This window comes from Armigeres subalbatus, chromosome 2 (assembly GCF_024139115.2).
Source record: "Armigeres subalbatus isolate Guangzhou_Male chromosome 2, GZ_Asu_2, whole genome shotgun sequence".
Lineage (NCBI taxonomy): Eukaryota > Metazoa > Arthropoda > Insecta > Diptera > Culicidae > Armigeres > Armigeres subalbatus.
This window is the reverse complement of record NC_085140.1, coordinates 223,411,748-223,433,931: the sequence shown is the minus strand read 5'-3', so window position 1 is coordinate 223,433,931 and position 22,184 is coordinate 223,411,748. Positions and strand designations below refer to the sequence as shown.

Sequence of the window (22,184 nt, the reverse complement as noted above, 5' to 3'; positions counted from 1 at the left end):
CGTGTAACATTTTCCCCTATAAGACGCTCGAAAATAATTATCAACTGCTTTATGTTTAGAGCTTTATAATAAATGTGAAAATTCACAGAAAATAATAATTGTTTTGAACTTTTATACAATAAACACGAAACGAGTTTTTGTGACTTGCACCCTTTTGCGTTTGACTCCACCCCCATTTGAGATAAAATTCCTTTTCATTGCTTAGTTTTTCGGAGCTATGTTTTGAAAAAGTTTTTCCTGATTTAATTACGAGACGCTTTGGCAGTTGAACCATAATCGTTGTTTCACTATGATAATTAATAATGCTAGAGTGACCTTTAAAAATCCACTTTTTGATTATATTTATATTTTTGATTTTGTCTTCTTTGATTATAGGGGAACTGTTCCATTCTCCATCTCACTGAACATATATTCATCTCATCGCAAAACAGAGAAAAACAGCACCAATCTTGTCGCTTTTTTTGTCAACATGCGTACTCACTGCTGAAAAAAATCACAAAAAAAAAACAAATCAAATTCCTTTTTATTGCTTTGTTTTTGATGGGATGGGAATGAGAGCTATGAGATGAAGTTCCGAACCGTTCCCCTATATCCAGGGCCGGATTTAGCCGGAAGGAAGGCCCGGGGCCGACAGTTTGTGGGGGCCCAAAATGTACAAAAAAGGTTGGTTTTGGTACATAAGATTCATGGTGGCCAGGGGCCACGCCTCCCCTGGACCCCCCCCCTCCCCTCACATTCGGCCCTGATATGGCTCAAACATTGGCCTAATATGCTGTGGTTGAGCACATTTAAAGAACCTAGAGCATCTGGTTTGGGTATAACTGAGTTGCAAAATATACGCGGGGTCCTAGGGAGATGTATGGACATCGAGTCCAGTTGACCTCTTATGCAACGTACACACCAGTCAAGCAGTTTGACGAACATTGACTCCGCCCTCATGAAAACGCTTCGGTTGCTGCTTTGTTTGAACGTGTGTGAAGTTGTTCGAACAACCATTTGACAGTTGGCGACTCGGTTGGAAAAAATAAAACGGTTTGATTTTGGTTTGAGTTGTCGGGGGTGGAGTCAAGGTTCGCCGAACATGTTTGAGCATTTGTAGTGAAGTTGCATAAACCTTCATATATTTTTTGATGGTTGGTGCTCAAGTTGGCGCTTCGGTCGTTCGTGTGTGATATTGTTGGTCGAATAAATTGATTGTTCGAGCCGCTGTTGGTAGAACTTAATGGATGTTTGAACAAACGAGACGTGGAGTCAATGTTGGTCAAACTGCTTGACCGTGTGTACATTCCATTAGACCAATTGATCCAAATTCCAGAACAGTTAGGGGAGTCTAGAACATCCGATACGGGTATAACCGAGTTGCAATTCATACGCGTGAGCTGTAGGGACTAACATAACATGATGGGTTCCCATTGGCACGGGTTTTCGTAGTTTTCTTTGTCAAAATTTACAAATCATCTTTCATCAGTATAGGTCACTTGGGAGTCGCTAGGGATGTCCAGAAGAAGTTCACATAAAGTATTGTCAATGCTGCACTAGTGTTATAAGATATTTTATTAACCTGTAAATGTAGCTCACTCTGAAATATGTCTTGTAAATCGAAATTTGCTATAGGTCATTGTGTGCGGCAAACCTATCCTCACAATTATGACAGGTACTGGTGTTGTTGTTTACCTTTCGGACTTCAAATTATTTTTGATCCAAATTAAATCTGCATATTTCCCTATGGTGAAGAGATTCCGTACATTCCGCATTCAAGTACAGGTAATTATCGATAAGTTTAGGTAATTATCGATCAGATAATATAAAGAATGATAAAAGTATCTTAAAACTAAAATGTAATCGTCTGTAAACAACAGGACCAGTACCTGTCAAAAGTTGTGAGTGACGTCACTGCGAGTATATCATCTTGAAAAAAAAAACATCCTTAGTCACGCCCCTCTCATCCTATCTCCCGCAGCAAGCGAATGAACCTTTGTTTATATACAAACAGATTGGCGATTGAAGGTTGCATGAAGAAGAAGAAGTCGAAGGATGATATTAGAAAAATATTACACGGGGAAGCAAACGGAATTTTTTTTAAAACTCTTCTCAAAAGTTCTAGAAGCGATTTCATTAAAAACGGAAAGCAGTACGGGGTTCACGCAGAAAAAACTATTGTAAAAACAATTTTATTTTATTTAAAGTCAACAAGAATTTAACATTGTTTTGGCGGTAATAAGAAAACATGTTTGTTTTAAAAATCAGGTATTGTTGAAATCAAAAGAAAATACGTTTGGATTGGTATAGTGGCTTGAAACTTCGCTGTACTGGTAACGTCGTAACGTGTGACTTGCTAATAACAATAATATCGTTGTTTTTAAAAGATATTTCTTATTAATTTAAATTGCTTTCTCATTAAAAATACATTCAAAATATGTTTGTTCCAAGTTATTTTTGAATTAATTTTCGATATAATTAGGGATTCTTTTAAATTCTTTTTCTAAAGTGACATTTGTGTATATCATATGTGTTTATTCAAAAGATATTTTAGTTTACTAGATAAAGATTGTCGCTGTCGTCGCTGTCCGGAACATCTTTTGCTGGCGAGGATAGGGGAGCTAAATGTCAAAGAAGGAAAATCCATACGATTTGACCACACATGTTTTGGACAGCAGAACAAAGGGAACCGAAGCGACAATCTTTATCTAGTAACTAAAATATCTTTTGTTTATTCTCATGCATTCTTTTTTACCTTATATCAATCTCTGTCACCTTATTGTCATATTTATCAGTTTCTTTCTATGCCACAGGGATAATTGAAATGTACTCACATGCGTGAAATAGACCAGATCTAATATAGAATTCCCTGCACACACTTTTATCAACAGGAAAGGCTTTCCACCTGATAGCCATCCATTTTGAGTCATCGATATTGAGCTGTGATGGTAGCAGATCTGTTGCAATAATAGAGGTAATAAACTATAGAGGAAGATTGTCGCTGTCGTCACTGGCGAAACATCTTTTGCTGGCGAGGATAGGGCACTAAATGTCAACAAAGGGAAAATCAGCACGTTTTGACAGATAGGTACCCAACATGTTTGGGGATGATAACAATGGGAACCGCAGCGACAATAGTCCTCTATAGTTTATTACCTCTATTGTTGCAATTCATTCTTGGTGAATTGTATGGGTACACTTGTACCAGTGGCACGACGCCCCGGCCGCCGTTGTACCGAAACTGTTGTTAAAATTTTGATTGCAACATGTAGTAATAATAGTATAGCTCGGTGATTTCGTTACTACCTTGATACCCGGATAGGTATCGCAGAGATCTCGATGAGGATATTTAAATAGTATCATCCTTTAAGCTGGATTAGGAAAAGAAAGAGGAAAGAATATTGTACTGCCAAAACTTTTCCTATCGAACGTTTTACCGTATTGACGATCATCAGCTTTCCATTCACCATCCACATAGAGTAGCAGTATTTTTGTTGGTTGTGCAAGGAGCCCAGTTGGGTGTCGGCAATAGAGGTAATAAACTATAGAGGAAGATTGTCGCTGTCGTCACTGGCGAAACATCTTTTGCTGGCGAGGATAGGGCACTAAATGTCAACAAAGGAAAAATCAGAACGTTTTGACAGATAGGTACCCAACATGTTTGGGGACGATAACAATGGGAACCGCAGCGACAATAGTCCTCTATAGTTTATTACCTCTATTGTGTCGGCGTGTCGGTTATTCGAGCAACTTATTTGCAACTCACAGTAATCACCTTGTCAAATCTCGTTGTCATCTTTACTTACTATGTCGATCGAGTTAGCTGCTAGTGTTGGGAATGTCCCGGATGCTTGTTTCTGCCATTCGCTTCTCCCGCATTCCCGAAATTTTTTTCATCGTCAGCACCTTTTACGAAGATATTATTTTGTCATAGACATTTGTAATGTAATGTAACTTACCTGTATTTTCAATAGCTGCTGAACAAAATTGATTGGGTAGGTTTAAACTGATTTAAATAATAAACTTTTCCGGTAGGTTTTCCTACCAAACAAAAATTAACAAACATTTTGTTTACAATGTTATGAAAACTAATATGTGAATATGTACGTTATGTGGAAGATATTGATTTGGAAAATGTATTGGAGGTAACCACTTTCCCTTCGATGGGACTCGAACCCATGACCCTACAGTACGCTAGACTGGTGCTTCAACCAACTAAGCTACGAAGGACCTCCGTCGGCCTTCGCAACCTAGCGGCTACTGAACGAGCTCGAGATTCCCAAATTGGACGCATAGTCAAATCACTCGCAATCCATTTCTCAAGGCAATACTTCCACATGTGTATGGTACACGTCCACATTAGAGGAGCGTGAGTATTTAGAATGTCTGGCGGCTGTACACATTCTTCATCAGCAGCTGTAGAGTAGAGTGGGGCAAGAGTACGCACTTAGTTTTCAATCGATTATGTGGCCCTGATAAAGCAAGCTTCTGCATATCAAATCAGTGTGTTACCCAGTGGAAACAATATTGAAATTATTGAGATTCGTTTTAGTAGAACCCTTATTGCAAGACAAGTGAAAAACGTACTCTTACCCCACCGGTGGGGTAAAAGTGCGCATCGGGTGGGGTAAGAGTACGCATTTATCCAATCATGTGCTTTACGTATATATATAACAAATAAGAGTTAATAACATTTAACTGATGTTTAATGAGCATATATTAGGGAATGTTTAAAGATTACGAAACTCTTAAAGGGGGAGGGGGTCCTAAAAATGTGCACTTTCAAACGAAAAACCATTGTTTTTTGTATATACACAAAAACTACAGAGGTAAAAATATATATCAGGTTTCACGTGGCGTATACAAAGGAATTTTCCCTAAAGAAAGCCCACCAATCACGTAACGTAAAATTTAGCTATTTCATCACCCCTGCCCCCTATGTTATACTTTTTGTATGGATCCTCTAAAAATTATTTGTATGAATCCTCTATGATTATAGCTCGCAACCCCTCCCAGATAAACGTTTCGTAATTTATGCATGTTTATTTTGATTAAATGAAATTATCATTTAGATGAAATTGTGTTTTCGTACTATGTTTAGGTGTACAACAAGTCCTAATACAATTTTATTATTTCGCTTCAGTGCTTGGTTCGCTAAGTCCTTCCTAACACCGAATTACTTCAACTTATCCTAAAAACTTGTTATAATTTCGAATTCTGTCCCTTTTTTCTTAGTTGTGGATCTTTACGCTTTGGAAGAAGTCTTATTTCGGCCGGAGATACGGGTTTGACATCAGAACTTGAAGATTCATATGCGTACTCTTGCCCCACCGGTTCCTGCGTACTTTTACCCCACAGTCCCAAAAATTATTCAAGTAATGGTTTTCACTTCTTGAAAACCAACCGGATTGGTGTTCTGCACCATAAAGTAATCTATACAATAGGTTATCAAAATGGTATAATGTTCACCTGATTGAACGTATATATGGTAATGAAATACTAGTTGCGGAAACCCAATTATTTTTAGCAAAATGACCAAAAAATTATCTAGCTCCATATCTCCCTTGTTGTTTATTCAAATCGTTTACAATTACACATGATAATAGTTGGCCAGAATACCTGTCAAACTGATGCAGTGCTGCTAGTTTATCTTTTTTTATTACTTCAAAAATTGAAAACGTACTCTTACCCCACGCGCACTCTTGCCCCACTCTACTCTACTGATCAAGTGAGGTTGTGTAAGCTATTTGCCAGTCGGTGGTCAAGCTCAGACCCGACCGCATTGCGTAGGCAAGAGCACGCAACTCAGGTTCAGTTCAATCAAAGTTAATTGCCTATTTCCGGGGATTAAACCACCTGACTTAATTTACAATGTTATGAAAACTAATATGTGAATATGTACGTTATGTGGAAGATATTGATTTGGAAAATGTATTGGAGGTAACCCCTTTCCCTTCGATGGGACTCGAACCCATGACCCTACAGTACGCTAGACTGGTGCTTTAACCAACTAAGCAACTAAGCTTGTTTTTGACGTTTATGCTAGTGTTCTTCTTCTTCTTTGAAAATGTTATGCGGGTGTTATTATGGTTATGCCCTGTTATGCCGTTGTGGAAGGTTGTTGCATAAGATAACAAAAAGTAATTACACATTAAATTAAAATAAAATTTTATTGATTCAAAAATAAATTATATTAGTTTTTACAAAAAAATTGTTATAAATCGTATTATAGAAACAAACATAACAAACATAAAGCATGTAAATAAATATTATGAAATCAATAATATTTGGTGTAAATTCAACTTGTTTCAATCATTTGAATATAAAAAAACCCAAATTAATCCACCTAGCGGTGACGATGCCTTTCTCGATTAAATCAAGATATACTGAAGGTGGTAATTTCGTTTTTTTCCAATTCCTATCTACCAAAAATGTTGGCAATTTTATTTTTCTGTAAAATAAGCAAATACATTATGTTATAATCAAGCTATGACGATCGTCAAATTTTCTTTCATCTATTTTTGACAGAGAAATTATTTCAAGTATTGTTATTTGTAACACATATTGATATAATTGTTATGACTAACAAAACCGCATACATAATATAATATGGAAATAAGGAGATGTATAAAACGAAAACTATATTCAAATTTGCCCTTGAAAACATCCAAACTTCACCATAACTCCACACCACCCATCATACCACACACCACCCAAACCAAACAGCATGTTGAAGCATCAATGAAACCCCTCTTTTCCCCTTCCTATGCAGCCACCTAGCACGACGCCATGTTTTTGCAGCCAACATCTCAAAGTAAAATTGATGATAGTATTTGTGTTGTTTAGCAACATTTGATTTGATTCCCATACCAGAAATGTCAGTGGGGGCCAGTCGCGCAATGTTGGCCGCAAAACAAGCCCATTGTGCGAGATATGGATGACACCCACCTGTTCCTATGTATGACACAAAACAAACGCAAACACCACCATGGCCACGAGCGTACGAACCAGCAGTTAATCGTGTCGAGTGCAATTTCTGTTGCCAACGATGAAACTTTCGACTGTGTTGGTGCGAATGCTCCGATAAAGTATCCAGCTATCCACGCTCGGTAATGGCGGCTTGTCGGTGTGTGAAAATCAGTCGGTCACTGTACTTTTTGACACTAGCTGGAGGAAAACCCACTGGCGAAAAGGCCTTTTTTCCCTTCCCCTCACCCAGGAATGCCAGTGGACTTTCCTCCAGCTAGTGTCAAACAGTACAGTGACAGATTGATTTTTACACACCGACAAGCCGCCATTACCTAGCGTGGAAAGCTGGATAATGGCAATAAACATCATCGAGTCGGCTCTACACTTAAAAGCGCGTACGTTGTTCGTCGATTAGTTTTCGTGTTCAACACGTTCCACATTGCAAGCTTTGGAAAGCTTTGCTCGTTGCGTTAGCGTTATCGATATTGCCGTAGCGAGGTTTCTAACCCATCGAGCAAACGTAATTTATATTATAGCTTGGTAGCTGCTCAATGCGTAGTCCCGATTATATGGGAAAAAATGGAAAACTGCCTAAACCATTTTCAGCTGCGAACGCATTAATCAATCTTGATGAAATTAAATAGCATGTAATTAGAAGAGTGGCTCTGCGGAATGCAACTTGTTGCGATAAAATCAGTTAATTCTAAGTACATGGAAATCGTGTGAGTTTTTGAGGTTGAAAAAGTGACCATACAGACACACAAACATACACACACACATACATACACACACACATACATACACACACACAGACATCACCTCAATTCATAAAACTGAGTCGAATGGTATAAGAAACTTTACTATCAGATGTTTCTGTAAAAAGTTCGTTTTCAGAGTGAAATGATAGCCTTTCGGTACAACTTTGTTGTACGAGAAAGGCAAAACGATATTATTATTTCAATTGAAATAAATTTCTTTTCCGTGTTGGACTTTTCTTATACTGTGTATCAAGTATGATATCATAAAATAAAATTTGAAATCGAAAAATTGCGTTTATTATGTAGTAGAAGGAAAGTCCAACCCCGTGCTGCTAACCGTTTTTAATTAAATTGCTCCTATATTTTTTGAGAAGAGTTTTAAAAAACTTCCCGTATGCTTCCCCGTGCAATATTTTTCAAATATCATCCTTCGACTTCTTCTCCATGCAACCTTTAATCGTCAATACAAACCACCGATACCTATCAAATGTGGAAGGAATTCATCAGAACGCAGCCGTGGCTTCATACGTGTGACGTCACGCTGTGAAACAAAATGGGCGAACGCCTTATGTGTACTTAGTGCTAGAACTTGTCGACAATCAAACTTTTCTTGATGCAAAAATGCAATAAATTTGTTTCTCCCGTCTTTTGTTCTTTATAACTGTTTTATGACGAATAGCGATAACAAATACCTGCCTCTGTTGCTTTCTTATGTGAATTGAATTGATATACAAATGCAAACAAACACATCGGACGCTATGTTTATTTGATGTAGTGTAGACGAATTGTGCTTAATGTTACCCCTCTGTTCTGTACCCAATATGTTTGGGATGAAAAACAAAACGACAATCTTTATCTGTAGTTTATAAGTTTCTACCAAGAAAATACATCCCAGTCACGAATGAAGGAGTCCCACACTTTGGCACACCACCGTGCGGTAGATTGGCAAACTAAAGCACGTGTACTGATCAAAGCGTACAATTTTACCACAGAGAATCAGACGTCTCACTCTACACATGTTCCATCGTTCATATTTTTAACGTTGGATTATTTTTTTGTAGATGGTCGATTGGCCACCGCATGGTGCTTCCATTGGTTTTACTTGTGTTTGACGTTTGCTCACTACCACCACCTGGTTGCCGCTTGTCCGCCTCAGTGCATTAAGCATTGAGCGATAATGTTTTCGTGGCGATGAATTTGATGGCATTTTGATCTAAGTGAGACGTCTGTTTCTCTGTGATTTTACTCTTTGTCAAAACACACACACTCATGTAAAATTTGATAAATTTTGATTGTTTTTCTCGTTTATTTATTTCACAATATTTGTTTGGCTTTTCTGCATGAGTTTGAGAATATTTGAATGAATCGTTTGTTCTAATAATGATTACCTTTTTAAATTTTATAGGAGAATAACAAGGTTCTAACAACTACTTCGAAGGTGAGCAATTACGTTTTTTGCCATAGGTCAAATTAAGTAAAAAAATGAATCCACGTTTGCAAACGTTCAAAACATGAATGTCATCACATGTCTGTGTAATGCAACTATTAAAATTGGCGATAGACATTCCAAGCGTCTTCTCAAAATACAGTATCATTTAAATACAAACATAAAGTAATAAAACAAAATAAATGAAAAACAACTCTGTATTATTTTTTCTATAGAATTCTTCATGTAAGCCATGTTTGCAATCAATAACTTCAAGGCTCAAGAAAAATTGGGCGATGAAAAGAGCTTTCTGAATGATTTACCACCGGCGGTGTGTGGTATGGTTGGGGTGGTATGGTTGTGGTGTGGTTGGGGCCCTCCTTAGCCGTGCGGTAAGACGCGCGGCTACAAAGCAAGACCATGCTGAGGGTGGCTGGGTTCGATTCCCGGTGCCGGTCTAGGCAATTTTCGGATTGGAAATTGTCTCGACTTCCCTGGGCATAAAAGTATCATCGTGCTAGCCTCATGATAAACGAATGCAAAAATGGTAACCTGGCTAAGAAACCTCGCAGTTAATAACTGTGGAAGTGCTTAATGAACACTAAGCTGCGAGGCGGCTCTGTCCCAGTGTGGGGATGTAATGCCAATAAGAAGAAGAAGAAGAAGGTGTGTCGTCTGTATCTTTTTGTCTTCCGAAAAATTGTGATTGTGGTAGTGCAACACCGAGAAATACCACAAACACTCATTAAAAAATTAGGATTTATGTAGTGGTTTTGTTCCCAAACTGGCAACAAACAGAAGACAATACTTCCGCAAATTTGAACAGATCCTTTATTGGTTTCTAGGATACGTTAAATTTTCCCTGTAGGGTTAAAAGTATTCATTTTAATACAATTACAAGCTCCCTGTCTTTAATAATAATTCTTTTACAACGTCTTTTTATGCTACTCACGTTTAGTGTCTTTTACAATGTCCCGTTATATCCGGAAAGCGGTCCTGTACGGTACGTATGTAATATCTGCCTGTTGTATTTATGTTTATTTTTTAAAGATTCATTAGTAATTAGGGCTAAGAGTTCATTACCTTAGTATAAGCCTGCAGGGATTTGGTAGGTCTATCACGCACTGCGTCACAATCTTCAATAATCGATCTGTGATTCAAATTTATTACTGTTTAGTTTTAAGCCGTTTGATATCACTTGCTTTCGAATTCTATTACCTTCAATTCACACCAATATTCTCACCGCTGTTACCTCTGTGCAATGTTCGTACTATCAACAACTAATAAGGATAAATTAAGTATTAGATTTAAGTTTAGAATCCAGAATTCATAATAATTTTAAACTGCTCATAAAGATAATCTAATAATCGATGCCTATTCATTCGCTCATCATCAGTTTGTTTTGTTCCGTTTTCTGCGGTTCCTCATATAGCATAACTACGATAACTGCTGAGCGTACAGTGACGCTGACTAATAGTGGGGGCATAGTATATAATGTACACGGAAAGTCCAATTGGATTTATATTTTTGTCATACATACATTACTGCTAATCGATGACAAAGGCGCGTACGCAAATGGCGTAACACTCCCACCCCGTGCACAGGATCTGGGTTCATGAGCACTTCCTGTTGCGCCGATGTCCAGTAGCTCTTCAACAATGAGTTCTTCAGCAAATTCGAACCCACAATAAATCGCCATATTTTCCAGAAGATGTTGGCGAAATTTTGAAGAAACTTCCGGTTGTTCATTAGGATAGCGGTGGTATCGCCGTAGAATGCTAAGAATTGTGTTCCGCCAAAGAATCCTAGCAAGTAATGGCTGGGTATCAGAGCCTTATTTTCGGTTTCTTCAATTGGGGCGTGAGTGAGGGGGCTGAGCTCTATTATATTTTGCATCTCCATCAAACTGTTCCACAGAACTTCATTGGTGATTTTTCTTGTAGGCTGCTTGTTGATGTCGGTCAAAGACGTAATCATTCGGCTTCGAAGATTCGTATCGTTTTGAGTTATCCTTTGCTCGCATATGACGTGTAATACTTTCCTGGAGTTTGTGCACCATCCTCGAATTCCGAAACCACCTTCAGATTGTATGTAACAGAGATTGAGATCCGCTAATTCAAGCTCACTGGGATTCAAACTGAAAAAATCGGCGGAAACCACGAATCTTCGGAGTGTGTGGCTTTCTTCTGTGCTAGCAACTAGCGGATGTATTCTTCTGATTGAAGTTCCATTTTTTGTCTCCTGCAGCTCCTTTACTAGCTTAGATTCGCGACTAGTACGCTTGTTCCAACAGTCGTATTGCTGTAGGGGCAAGGAGTCACCCTTCGGCAACCGGGCATCTTCGCAGCGTCGCATTGGAGCGGTCTCGTAACCTCTATCCTTGTGAATGATATTTGTTTGCATATATTCCATGGATTGTTCATCATACGAAACGTCTTTCTTCCCGATGTTTTCCTCTGTCATAGAGTATGGACCGTAGATCACCCAACCCAGTCGAGTGAGTACCGCGATCGGCTGATTCTCTTTCCCCTCTCTAGAATCAAGTGGATACTCTAATCGAGAGCTGTCAACACCCAAGAGTAAACGAGGTTTCACCGCAGCGTAGGACTCTAGGGGTAGATTCGACAAGTGTCGGTAATGCTTTGCAAGATCCTTTACAGGCATAGTTTGCGCAGGAAGGTTCAGGCTGCGCACTGTGTGGACTTTGGGAATACGGAAGCTACACTCTGGGTTTTGAGCACTAGTTATCTCAGCTGAAAATACTACAGAATTTTCCTCGTATCGCCCTTGTTCGCCAGTCCATGAGATATGCAGCGGAGACTCCTCACCATCGAGGTTCAGCTCCTCCCATAAACTATGCTCCATCAGCGTTGAGGTTGATCCTGCATCAAGAAAGGCGAACGTTGATATCGATTTCCCTTTTCCTTGCACTGTGACCCGAACATACTTGAGAAGTACTTCCCCCAAACCGTGATGAGCATTAACGGATGCGAACTCAGATGGAAAGCTTGAAATTGATTTCTTGTGTCTGCTATCATCATGAAGCAGACGATGATGTAGAAAACTACATCCGTTCTGATTGCACGGAATGTTCCATTCACAAGCTTTGAAGTGCTTGGTTAAACACTTGCGACAGATCTTTTTATCATTCACCAGGGCCCATCTTGCATTCAGTGACATGTTGTAGAAACTGTTGCACTTGTCGAGAGAAATACACTCCTTTCCACAAGCTAGGCAACTTGTGCGGTCCACCTGTTCTGGTGCGTACGTGGAATGTACATGCATGTATGCTTCATCCTTCCGATTCTTTTTTTTCCGATTTGAAGTCATATCGCTGTGGTTTGACCCATACAGCCGGCCGAATTACTTGACACAAAGCCTCCGTCATCTCTCCAAGCCAATTGCTGAAGTCCAGTAGCGTGACAGCTCTTATCTCCTTCCGATGAAAGGCCCACTGCATTTTTAATGCCGACGGTAAACTATCGACAAGCTCCTGTAGCAGGGCAACGTTGTACAGACGCTCGTCCAGTTGGCACACTTGCATGGTCGCACAAAGATTTTGTACCGCAATACCAAAGTCGATAATGGTCTCCAACTTCTCGGCTTTCGGTGGTGACATCATACGAATCCTCTGAACCATGGTCTCTACGATGGCCTCTGGATTACCAAAGAGGGTTTTCAAACGATGCATAATGACCGGAACGTTGTCGGGATGCAGCAGCAGACTTTTAACGGTGTTGAGCGCCTTATCCTGCAAACTTCGTTCCAGGCGATCGAGTAGCTCGTCATTTCGAAATGCGCACATTTTTGTGGTGCGTTCATACGCCGCAATGAATCGCGGCCAATCTTCTGGATCGCCGCCAAACCTTGGTAGATCCTTCACCGTCTGTCTCGCCGCTAGATGGCCGCTGTTCAACGGTACTGGATCGCACCTCGGTTGCTGATTCTGCTGCTGAGCGGAAATAAGATTCTGCCGCGGAGTTGATGTGAGCAGCGTCGGTTGCCCAATACTTTGTGCAGAAGGGATCATATTCTGGACGAAGAAGCGCGGATGATTTACAGACGGGTAGGCTGTCGACATTACTGGTTGATGAGTCGATACGGTATATGAAGCTACCGGCTGTACTCCGGGCACAACTGAAGGATATCCACCGAACGCTTGTTGATAGCTCGTTGTGACTCTCGGAATAGTTCCGCCGTATTGTGGATATTCTACGTGCGTACTAGGTACGTAGCTCGCAGAAAGTTGCTGTGGAACGACGAAGGGCTGAAGCGGCTCAGCCACCTGCTGACGAGCTGGCGGTCCACCTGAGGGGATATTACTGGGAATTAGAGGTGGAGTCGATGACACAACAGTTTTCCTTAAAAGCTCGTCGTACACCGGTAACGGAGTATCATCCGAAGAGTTTCTTGCATCCCGTCCTATGTTCTCCGTTTTATCCAACCACTCGTTAATCTTTTCGATACTTGTGATCGACTCTTCTTCAGAATCGCTAATCTCCAACATCTCACGCTCCAACGCCAACCGTTCTTCCAGCTGCTTTCTTTCTAATGCTTGTCTGGCTTCCAGGGCTTTCGCTTGCAAATCTCGAAGTTTTGATGACCGGATTGATGCTTTCGAAGAAGCTTTGACTGATTTGCCTGATGGTCTCGCGTTGTTGGCGGTCGAACTTGCCAATGGGACGACATTCCGTCGTTCATTCGTTACAAATCTTTCGGGAACAGTTTTATCTACGATCTGGATATGATGCTGTTCCTGGTGCTTCGGCACGGCACCCAGATATCTCGGATGCGTTTCAGGCTCCATTGTAGCTACTCCCTCGCGCTCGCTTGGTTGCTGCAACTGCAACTGTCCTATCTGCAATTGGTCGAACTGCTCCTGCTTTCTCTGCTGCCACTCAGGTTGTTCCTGTTGCTGCTCTAGCTTCTGCCGTTCTTCTAATTGTCTCAGGCGCTCCTGCTGCTCTCGTTGCCACTTCCTCTGCTGCTGATCAAGATGCTCCAACTGCTCGCTCAACGCATACCTCTGTTTATCCAAGGCTGTTCTCACGCACCCGTTACAGCTCCAATCACGATTACCGACACTGTCGTCCACACTTACGCAGTCATAATGATACCACACATCACACTCGTCACATTGTACCATTCGGCTATTATCTATGCGACGACATGTGCCACAACTTGCCCCCTCACCACCACGAGAATCATTCTTCTTTCGGGAATGTTCCCCTGTACCCGCTAGATCTCCGCTTGACATTCCGGAATTAAACGGAAAATTTAATTTGTTCCCAAACTGGCAACAAACAGAAGACAATACTTCCGCAAATTTGAACAGATCCTTTATTGGTTTCTAGGATACGTTAAATTTTCCCTGTAGGGTTAAAAGTATTCATTTTAATACAATTACAAGCTCCCTGTCTTTAATAATAATTCTTTTACAACGTCTTTTATGCTACTCACGTTTAGTGTCTTTACAATGTCCCGTTATATCCGGAAAGCGGTCCTGTACGGTACGTATGTAATATCTGCCTGTTGTATTTATGTTTATTTTTAAAGATTCATTAGTAATTAGGGCTAAGAGTTCATTACCTTAGTATAAGCCTGCAGGGATTTGGTAGGTCTATCACGCACTGCGTCACAATCTTCAATAATCGATCTGTGATTCAAATTTATTACTGTTTAGTTTTAAGCCGTTTGATATCACTTGCTTTCGAATTCTATTACCTTCAATTCACACCAATATTCTCACCGCTGTTACCTCTGTGCAATGTTCGTACTATCAACAACTAATAAGGATAAATTAAGTATTAGATTTAAGTTTAGAATCCAGAATTCATAATAATTTTAAACTGCTCATAAAGATAATCTAATAATCGATGCCTATTCATTCGCTCATCATCAGTTTGTTTTGTTCCGTTTTCTGCGGTTCCTCATATAGCATAACTACGATAACTGCTGAGCGTACAGTGACGCTGACTAATAGTGGGGGCATAGTATATAATGTACACGGAAAGTCCAATTGGATTTATATTTTTGTCATACATACATTACTGCTAATCGATGACAAAGGCGCGTACGCAAATGGCGTAACAGGTTTGATAGCAATCTTTGTTACCCCTTTCCTTTCCACGACGTTTTTCAAAGCTTTCAATAGGAACCCGAATAAAAAAGTCCAATAGAATTACAATAGAAATTATTGTAACAATATGATAAATTCAATTGTAAATACAATAAACTCTATTGTTGCTCACAATAGAATAACAATTAAGAATATTGTTTTCCACCATAAATCCTATTGTAAATGGCAGTTTTACAATAGAAAATAGTTGTTAGTTACCGTAACAATAAAAAATCGTTTTTTTCTCGAACAAATTTTTGCCTTTACAATAGAATTTATTGTAATTCTATTGTCAAAATTTTTCTGCCAATAGATTTTATTGTTCTTTTATTGGAACAACAATAAGGCAATTTAATTGGTACATTAGAAGAACAATAGAATTGATTGTTCATCAATAAAATGTATTGTAATTTTATGATATTTTAATGTAATTCTATTGTATTTTCTTTTCGGGAAGGAATCATCTCTGAGGAAAATTCTAGACCAAAAGTTAGTTGGCATATGTGAAATTAGTGAAAAACGAAAAAAATATTTTTGATTGTAAATTAATAGTTATTTGATTGTTTTCAATACTTTCACTATTTTTGCACAAAATTGATTACATAAGCCATCCAATGAAACCATAAAGTTGTGTCAAATATTGTTTTTGTTATTGCAACAATTTGATGAAAGTTGGAAGGTGCAAAATTTGATGGAGCTCTACCAGCTACCATGGGAATGAAAGAGTTAAGTGAGATATCTATTGTATTGATTTCTAAGTATTGAAATATTGAAATTCCCGTTGAGGAAACCCTTTTCACAAAGAAAAACAATACTAGAGTTACCTTTACTTCACTCCAGGGCTGCTGAATGATATGTCTGCTAACAACAGGTACGTGCAATAAATCATCAATAATATTAACAGAAACCATCAAAAGAGCAACTATGTCAAACTGTAGCCTGTATTCGAACCGACGTTTAAAAACCTCTGCCGATCCTCTCCTGGATGTTTTTGGTCCAAAGCATCTTCTGGACTCTTGCTGACTAGCCAGCAACCTACCGAACGCTTCAATCTTCTGATGCCGTACAGCTCCACACATTACTTACGTGGCCAATCCATGATCCCACGGCCACACGCGACGGAACCAAAATTCCGTTCTGCGATTAAGTCTTTATCGGCCATCCATCGTCGTAAGTTGTAGATCCGAAACCCTTCATGGGACCACCATCTATTGAAACTAAGGAAACCCCCTTACAAAGAAAAACAAAATAGTAGAATTAACTCAACTCCATTCTACGGTAGGCTATACTGACTTGTCTGACTTCATCCAGCTGCTCCTAAGTTTCAAATTTGTTGAGTTGTATTGAATTTATTGAAATAAGTGCCTAAGTTGTAATTACAATACTATACGTACAGATTCAGGTAAGCCTAATAAAATAATGAGTGATCGTGAGGAGTGGGCAAAACCAGAGTCTATTATATATAGAGTTACGCAAAGAGTGAAGCCAAATCTACCTATTGAACTGTCAAACCGTCTACCTATCGAGCAAAGTAAACAAATGATTGTTGGTAAGGCGAAAGTATTGTTATCGCCTGATGATTATTATGGCGAATTAGAACTCATGAATTGAAATGTATTAGACACGCCGAATCTTAGGCCAGCTGAAAATCTTTTTTGTGACACGTCAATTTCGACAAACAAAACAAGTTCGTTTATCATCGGAGCTTTCACCCAAGAACAAGTAATGCCAACTTAACGATTACACGGAAAACAAATTGAACTCAAGGTTAAATATAACGAAATGTGTTTTTTTGAAATGTTTTTTTTAAGTTACATTTAATCCAACAAATACCTTCCACATTCACGGAGAACCGAAACAACTCAAAATTGAGTCTTTTTCACTCAACTTGACAGCAAAGTGAAACAACTCAAAATTGAGTTATTCACTAAGTACTCAATTTTGAGTTATTTTAATAAAACTTTGGTTGGGTGATTTTACTTATAGTCAATGAGTCGACTCTGAGTGAAAATTACTAAAATCTGGTTTTCACGGTAGCAAATTTTAGGCGAAATGAGGATTTGTTTCGTATACATACTAAAATCTATAAATATCATCATGTTTTTATTTTTTTATTCAAACTATTTTAAAAATAGAAAAACAAACATAGTAATGACATATTGATTATGAATGACTTTAATGATCCTGCAAGATGTGTGCCGTGTCCTCTGCTGTCACGACCAAATAGTTGATGGAAACAACGTTTCGAATCTGTAAAAAGAAGAAAAATTGCCGAATCACTCAGTAAAAAAGTCATGAAGGAAATTGTAGGTAAATTTGGCTACGCCACTGAATGCAGGTGTCTTTATATGTAGTTTGAGGTTAGATCCCATAACTGCAAACATTTATAAGCAATAATTTACCTGGGATATCAGGTATTTACATATAGAAATTAGTTCTAATAACGTCGTACTTACCTTGCGGCATATGTGATAAAATCAAAGAGGTGGTTTCCGAGGTGATTTCTTGGTGATTGCCGGTAAAATCATTATACCTTCCTAAAACTGTACGCAGAATAAATTAGTATTTCATATATCAAGCACTATCTGGAATAAGGGCGAATGTCGCAAGAGAGGATTCTATTCGTCGACTTCCCCTCTTTTAAATAAAAGTGACAAGCAGCTGATTTCTTTGCGGTTTATCACCTCAGAACGATAGAAAACAATGCGAACTTGCATTCTGAGGTGATAAACTACAAAGAAATCCGCTGCTTGTCACTTTTATTCAAAAGAGGGGAAGTCTCTCTTGCGACATTCGCCCTTTTACCAGATAGAGTTTGATATTGATAAGAAACTAATTGTAACTCACCCGCAGTGGAGTACAGTGATCGTTCGCTAATTGGAGCACGACCTCACCCCAACTAGCGAATGCCGTTCGCTAATTGGAGCGTTTTGACAAGCGTCAATGTTGTTTACTTTTTGCATTGAACAAAGGAAAATATTACGCGCCAGAAAAATCGATCCTGCCAAACACGGAAACAAAACGTCAACGCGTTTTTGACATCAGATTCTGACGTTTAGCTGCTTTTTAATTGGGTTTCGCCCCAATTAGCGAACCCCCAACTAAAAAACGCCCCAACTAGAAAAAACCCAATTAGCGAACGTTCATTGTACCTTCCTCGGAACCTTGCATTTCGTTCCATTTTGGGCAAATTATCACACACAGTTATCAATTTAAGTTGAAATTTAAATTCGAAACTTCATGAAACGAACTGAGCGTCGGGTAAAATGGTTGTAAGTAAATTTTCAGCCAAAACCGTGTTAAGTGCCAAGACTTAATTTTGGATACTTACATATAAACAAAATAACTCAGTGGAAAGTGTTGAGGGTAAACTTCGAAATTAAGTATAAATCACCCAACAACCAAAATAAAAATATATCCAAAATGGGAGTGTTGGCAGATTTCTCAAATTTGAGTAGTTTCACACTTGATTTTGGATAGTTTCGAATCTCAGTGTTCGCTCTCTCCTGTACTCTCAAAATATAGTGTGAAAAAATATAAAATAATGTGCCCCAATATCTTTACTCATTCTGGCTTCTAAACAGTTTACCCTTCGAACAAGAAATTCTCTCAGAAGCGTTCGTCGAAAATGTGTCATCAGATGTGTTAAAGTTCTGTCTAAATACAAATCGAAGATATGTCGCTATCAGCCCTGCCTGCCTGTCTAACAAGAAAATCGAACATAATCTTTTCTCGGAAATCTGCCCTTCCGACAATAATATTTTCACTCAAAAACCCTTTGCTCCTAAGAAATTTTCAATGGAGACCTGTCGTTCCGGAAATCCAATACATTTTTTACACCCAGACCTGTCACTTTGGGTAAGATTATTTTCTTCTGTTTATCAAACAAAGATCCAACTACGAATAGGAGGTATGTCACTAAAACTCAGAGGTACAAAAAAACGTCCCAAGACCAGCCCTGCCGGCCTGTCTGACAGAAAATCAAACAAAATCATACCCCAGAGACCTACCCTTCTGACAGTAATATTTTCACTCAGAAAACCTTTTGCTTCTGACCTTTTGGACCTCGAGGAACTCCTCAACAGATTGATGGTTGTCCTTATTCACCGGAATCATTTCCACGCCTTCGCTGCAAAGCCGAAATTTACATTTCAGCCCCTTAGCGATTAGCTGTCTAACAAAAAAAATCATCACTCTGAGACCTGCCATTCCGTCAATAATATTTTCACTCAGAAAACCTTTTGCTTCTGAGAAATTTTCGTCGAAGACCTGCACGTGAAAAATAATCTTATACTTTTGAATCAAATGTATGTCACTAAACCTCAGAAGACAAAACTAACGTTCCAAGATCAGCCAAGATGCCCACCAGTCCAACAAAATAAAGACAAAATCATCTCTCAGAAACCTGTCACTGCGGCAATCATTTGTTCAGTCCTGTCCTGTCACTTTTGAGAAGTTTTCGCCGGAGACCTGTCGCTCCGGATATTCAATCCAGCTTTCCACGCTCGGTAATGGCGGCTTGTCGGTGTGAAAAAATCAATCGATCACTGTAGCATTTGACACTACACTGAAAGAAGCGCCATGGTAAGGCCTACCATATCGAAGGTAATGCTAAAAACATTTTACCATTTGATTTCGGCAGAACGCAACATATCTTTGAAACTACTGCAATGGTAGTCAATTTTACCATGTCACTTCCAGAAGAGGGAGGTAGTAGAATCAAATGTGCCTACAAAAACAAAATTAAATTTACCATGGAAGCTGGTTGTGTATAACTATGCATAGTAGAATTAAAGGTTTTGCAATCGCAAAATCAATAATGTCATACGTGAATGTTCAGGGGGATGCAAAGGTTAGGAAATCTTTATTTAGATGCACTTATTCACATATTGAGATTCTCCTGTGTAAAAAAAGTACATATACGTTTTGTCGAAGTTGGTGAATATAATACTTCGCCTTGCGACCATTTTAAGTTGGAATTTCTTCACCAGCAAAAGAACATGAACCGAACATTCCATTGCGTTTGGTGCGCCTCCTGCAAAGCCGATTTTTTTCTCCTGAAATGGATACATAGCGATAAACTTGTGTGAAAAAGAAATTTTCCTTAAATATATACCAGCATTCTTATATTCTCGCTATTTTATTCATTCTTTTTTACGTAAGCATGCGGTTTTCAAACGAGAACTGCCCATCCTTATCCTTTATGATGAACATACTTATTCCGGGATCAAGATTATTGCGGTGCTGTCACCTGTGTATAGAAATTATCTGGTTGTTGATCAGAGTAATAATATGAGACGAATAACCTACCTGGATGAATAGAGGATATTTAATTTACATTTCTTTTCGCAGCACTTAGGAGAAAATGTTTTGGCAAAATAATTACCTTATTTCTTTGCTAACGCAGTCACAGATTGCGGTAACTGAATAATGCAGTTAATTTTACTATGGAGAGTTCAATACGTGTATAGTAAGCGCTGCCATGATTCGGTCATTATGAATTGAATTGTAGTTCATTTTACTATGACGTTGTTGCACATGGTCGTAGTAAAATTAAAAGCAGGCGAATAGTTAATGGTACTATGTAATTTTTCTCAGTGTAGCTGGAGGAAAACTCACCGGCGAAAAGGTCTTTTTTCCCTTCCCCTCTCCCAGGAACGCCAATGAGCTTTCCTCCAGCTAGTGTCAAATGCTACAGTGACCGATTGATTTTGTCACACCGACAAGCCGCCATTACCGAGCGTGGAAAGCTGGATACATTTTCTTTTTTGACCGAAGACCTGTCGCTTCGCATGTTTTTCCGGAGATTACTCCCTCCAGCATTTTTTCCGAACCTTAATACAATTTCAAGATGTGTTACTAAAATCACAAAACTGATCAGCCCTGCCACCTGGTCCAACATAAAACGAATAAAATCATCCCTCAGAGACCTGTCGCTCCGACAATCATTTGTTCACTCAGAAAACCTGTCGCTTCTGAGGCATTTCCGTCGGAGACCTGTCGCTCCGGAAATCTAACACATATTTTCCAATTAATTGCATATTATTCGGCAACTCGGCCGTACGAAAACCATTTTTTTGTTAAATATCTTGGCTGTGCATATGCACAGCATATGTTTCGAAATGGACAAATTGATATGAAATTTGCGAAAAAGAATCCACGTGTCTTGGAGGGACTCGAACCCTCAACCTCCTACACTCTAGATAGGCGTGATAACCCCTACACAACAAGACCACTTAAATGTCACGTTTGCGGAAAAGCCATCAGAATCCGAGTACCAACCTCCTCCGCGGTTAGCTCTCGATTTGGCAAATTGAATATCTTTCGGATGCTTGATTTGTCCAATCTCCACATGTGCTTTACTATTGTATACCCACAGCCAAGCGAGTGCACATTGTTTATTAAACGAGAGGATCGCACTCCATGCCCCCCAGTAACTGTCTGGGCAAGACACGTGGATTCTTTTTCGCAAATTTCATATCAATTTGTCCATTTCGAAACATATGCTGTGCATATGCACAGCCAAGATATTTAACATATTTTCCATCGAAGACCTGTCGCTTCGAGGAAGATTCTTCCGGAGACCTGTCTCTCCTTTTTTTCCTTCCAATCCTTTTGTTTTCAACCGAAGACCTGTCGCTTCGGTGAAAATTTATTTGGAGACCCATCGCTCCACGAAAAGTTTAACAAGAACTATATTCTCAATGTCTGCCAAAAAGTTCCAAATCTGGTTCTTTATACTCACCGACTGCGTCATTGTGGTAACCAAAAATCTTACACGCCGAATCTTAGGCCAGCTGAAAATCACCATATGTTGGTGCGTCCGTTGCTGTCGAAGTTCGTCCAAAGAAGAACGATCATCGTCTTTTTTGTGACACGTCAATTTCGACAAACAAAACAAGTTCGTTTATCATCGGAGCTTTCACCCAAGAAC

At 39.2% G+C, this 22,184-nt stretch overlaps 2 protein-coding genes and 2 long non-coding RNA genes across 8 annotated transcripts in view; 1 reads left to right on the top strand and 3 right to left on the bottom strand.

Moving 5' to 3' along the window:
- Positions 1-22,184, top strand: part of LOC134211756 (F-actin-uncapping protein LRRC16A) — a 190,551-nt gene that overhangs the window by 109,579 nt on the left and 58,788 nt on the right. For 2 of the 5 annotated variants that reach the window (XR_009979086.1, XM_062688946.1), the window contains one exon: positions 9,112-9,346. The exons of the other annotated variants lie outside the window; for them this stretch is intronic. Coding sequence is in view for 1 of the 2 variants with exons in the window: in XM_062688946.1 (XP_062544930.1) it covers positions 9,112-9,119 (8 nt within the window). In the remaining variant the exon portion in view is untranslated. Of the gene's footprint in view, positions 1-9,111; positions 9,347-22,184 lie in introns of those variants that run through there. 5 annotated transcript variants of the gene reach the window in all.
- On the bottom strand, positions 10,085-12,531 carry LOC134211761 (uncharacterized). The gene is made up of 3 exons (XM_062688971.1): positions 10,351-12,531; positions 10,216-10,282; positions 10,085-10,154 (listed from the first exon to the last, which is right to left on the bottom strand). Exon 1 carries the CDS (start codon positions 12,460-12,462, stop codon positions 10,663-10,665), a length of 1,800 nt encoding a protein of 599 aa, XP_062544955.1. The 5' UTR covers positions 12,463-12,531; the 3' UTR covers positions 10,085-10,154; positions 10,216-10,282; positions 10,351-10,662.
- On the bottom strand, positions 14,603-15,213 carry LOC134215943 (uncharacterized). The gene is made up of 3 exons (XR_009980380.1): positions 14,857-15,213; positions 14,722-14,788; positions 14,603-14,661 (listed from the first exon to the last, which is right to left on the bottom strand). It is a non-coding gene; the product is annotated as an uncharacterized LOC134215943 (long non-coding RNA).
- Positions 17,385-22,092, bottom strand: LOC134215942 (uncharacterized). Its single transcript, XR_009980379.1, has 3 exons — positions 21,996-22,092; positions 17,707-17,793; positions 17,385-17,500 (listed from the first exon to the last, which is right to left on the bottom strand). It is a non-coding gene; the product is annotated as an uncharacterized LOC134215942 (long non-coding RNA).

What these genes read in the sequence shown, in the direction of transcription:
- LOC134211761 (XM_062688971.1), bottom strand. Translation starts at nt 12,462, where the DNA reads ATGACTTCAAATCGGAAAAAAAAGAATCGGAAGGATGAAGCATACATG.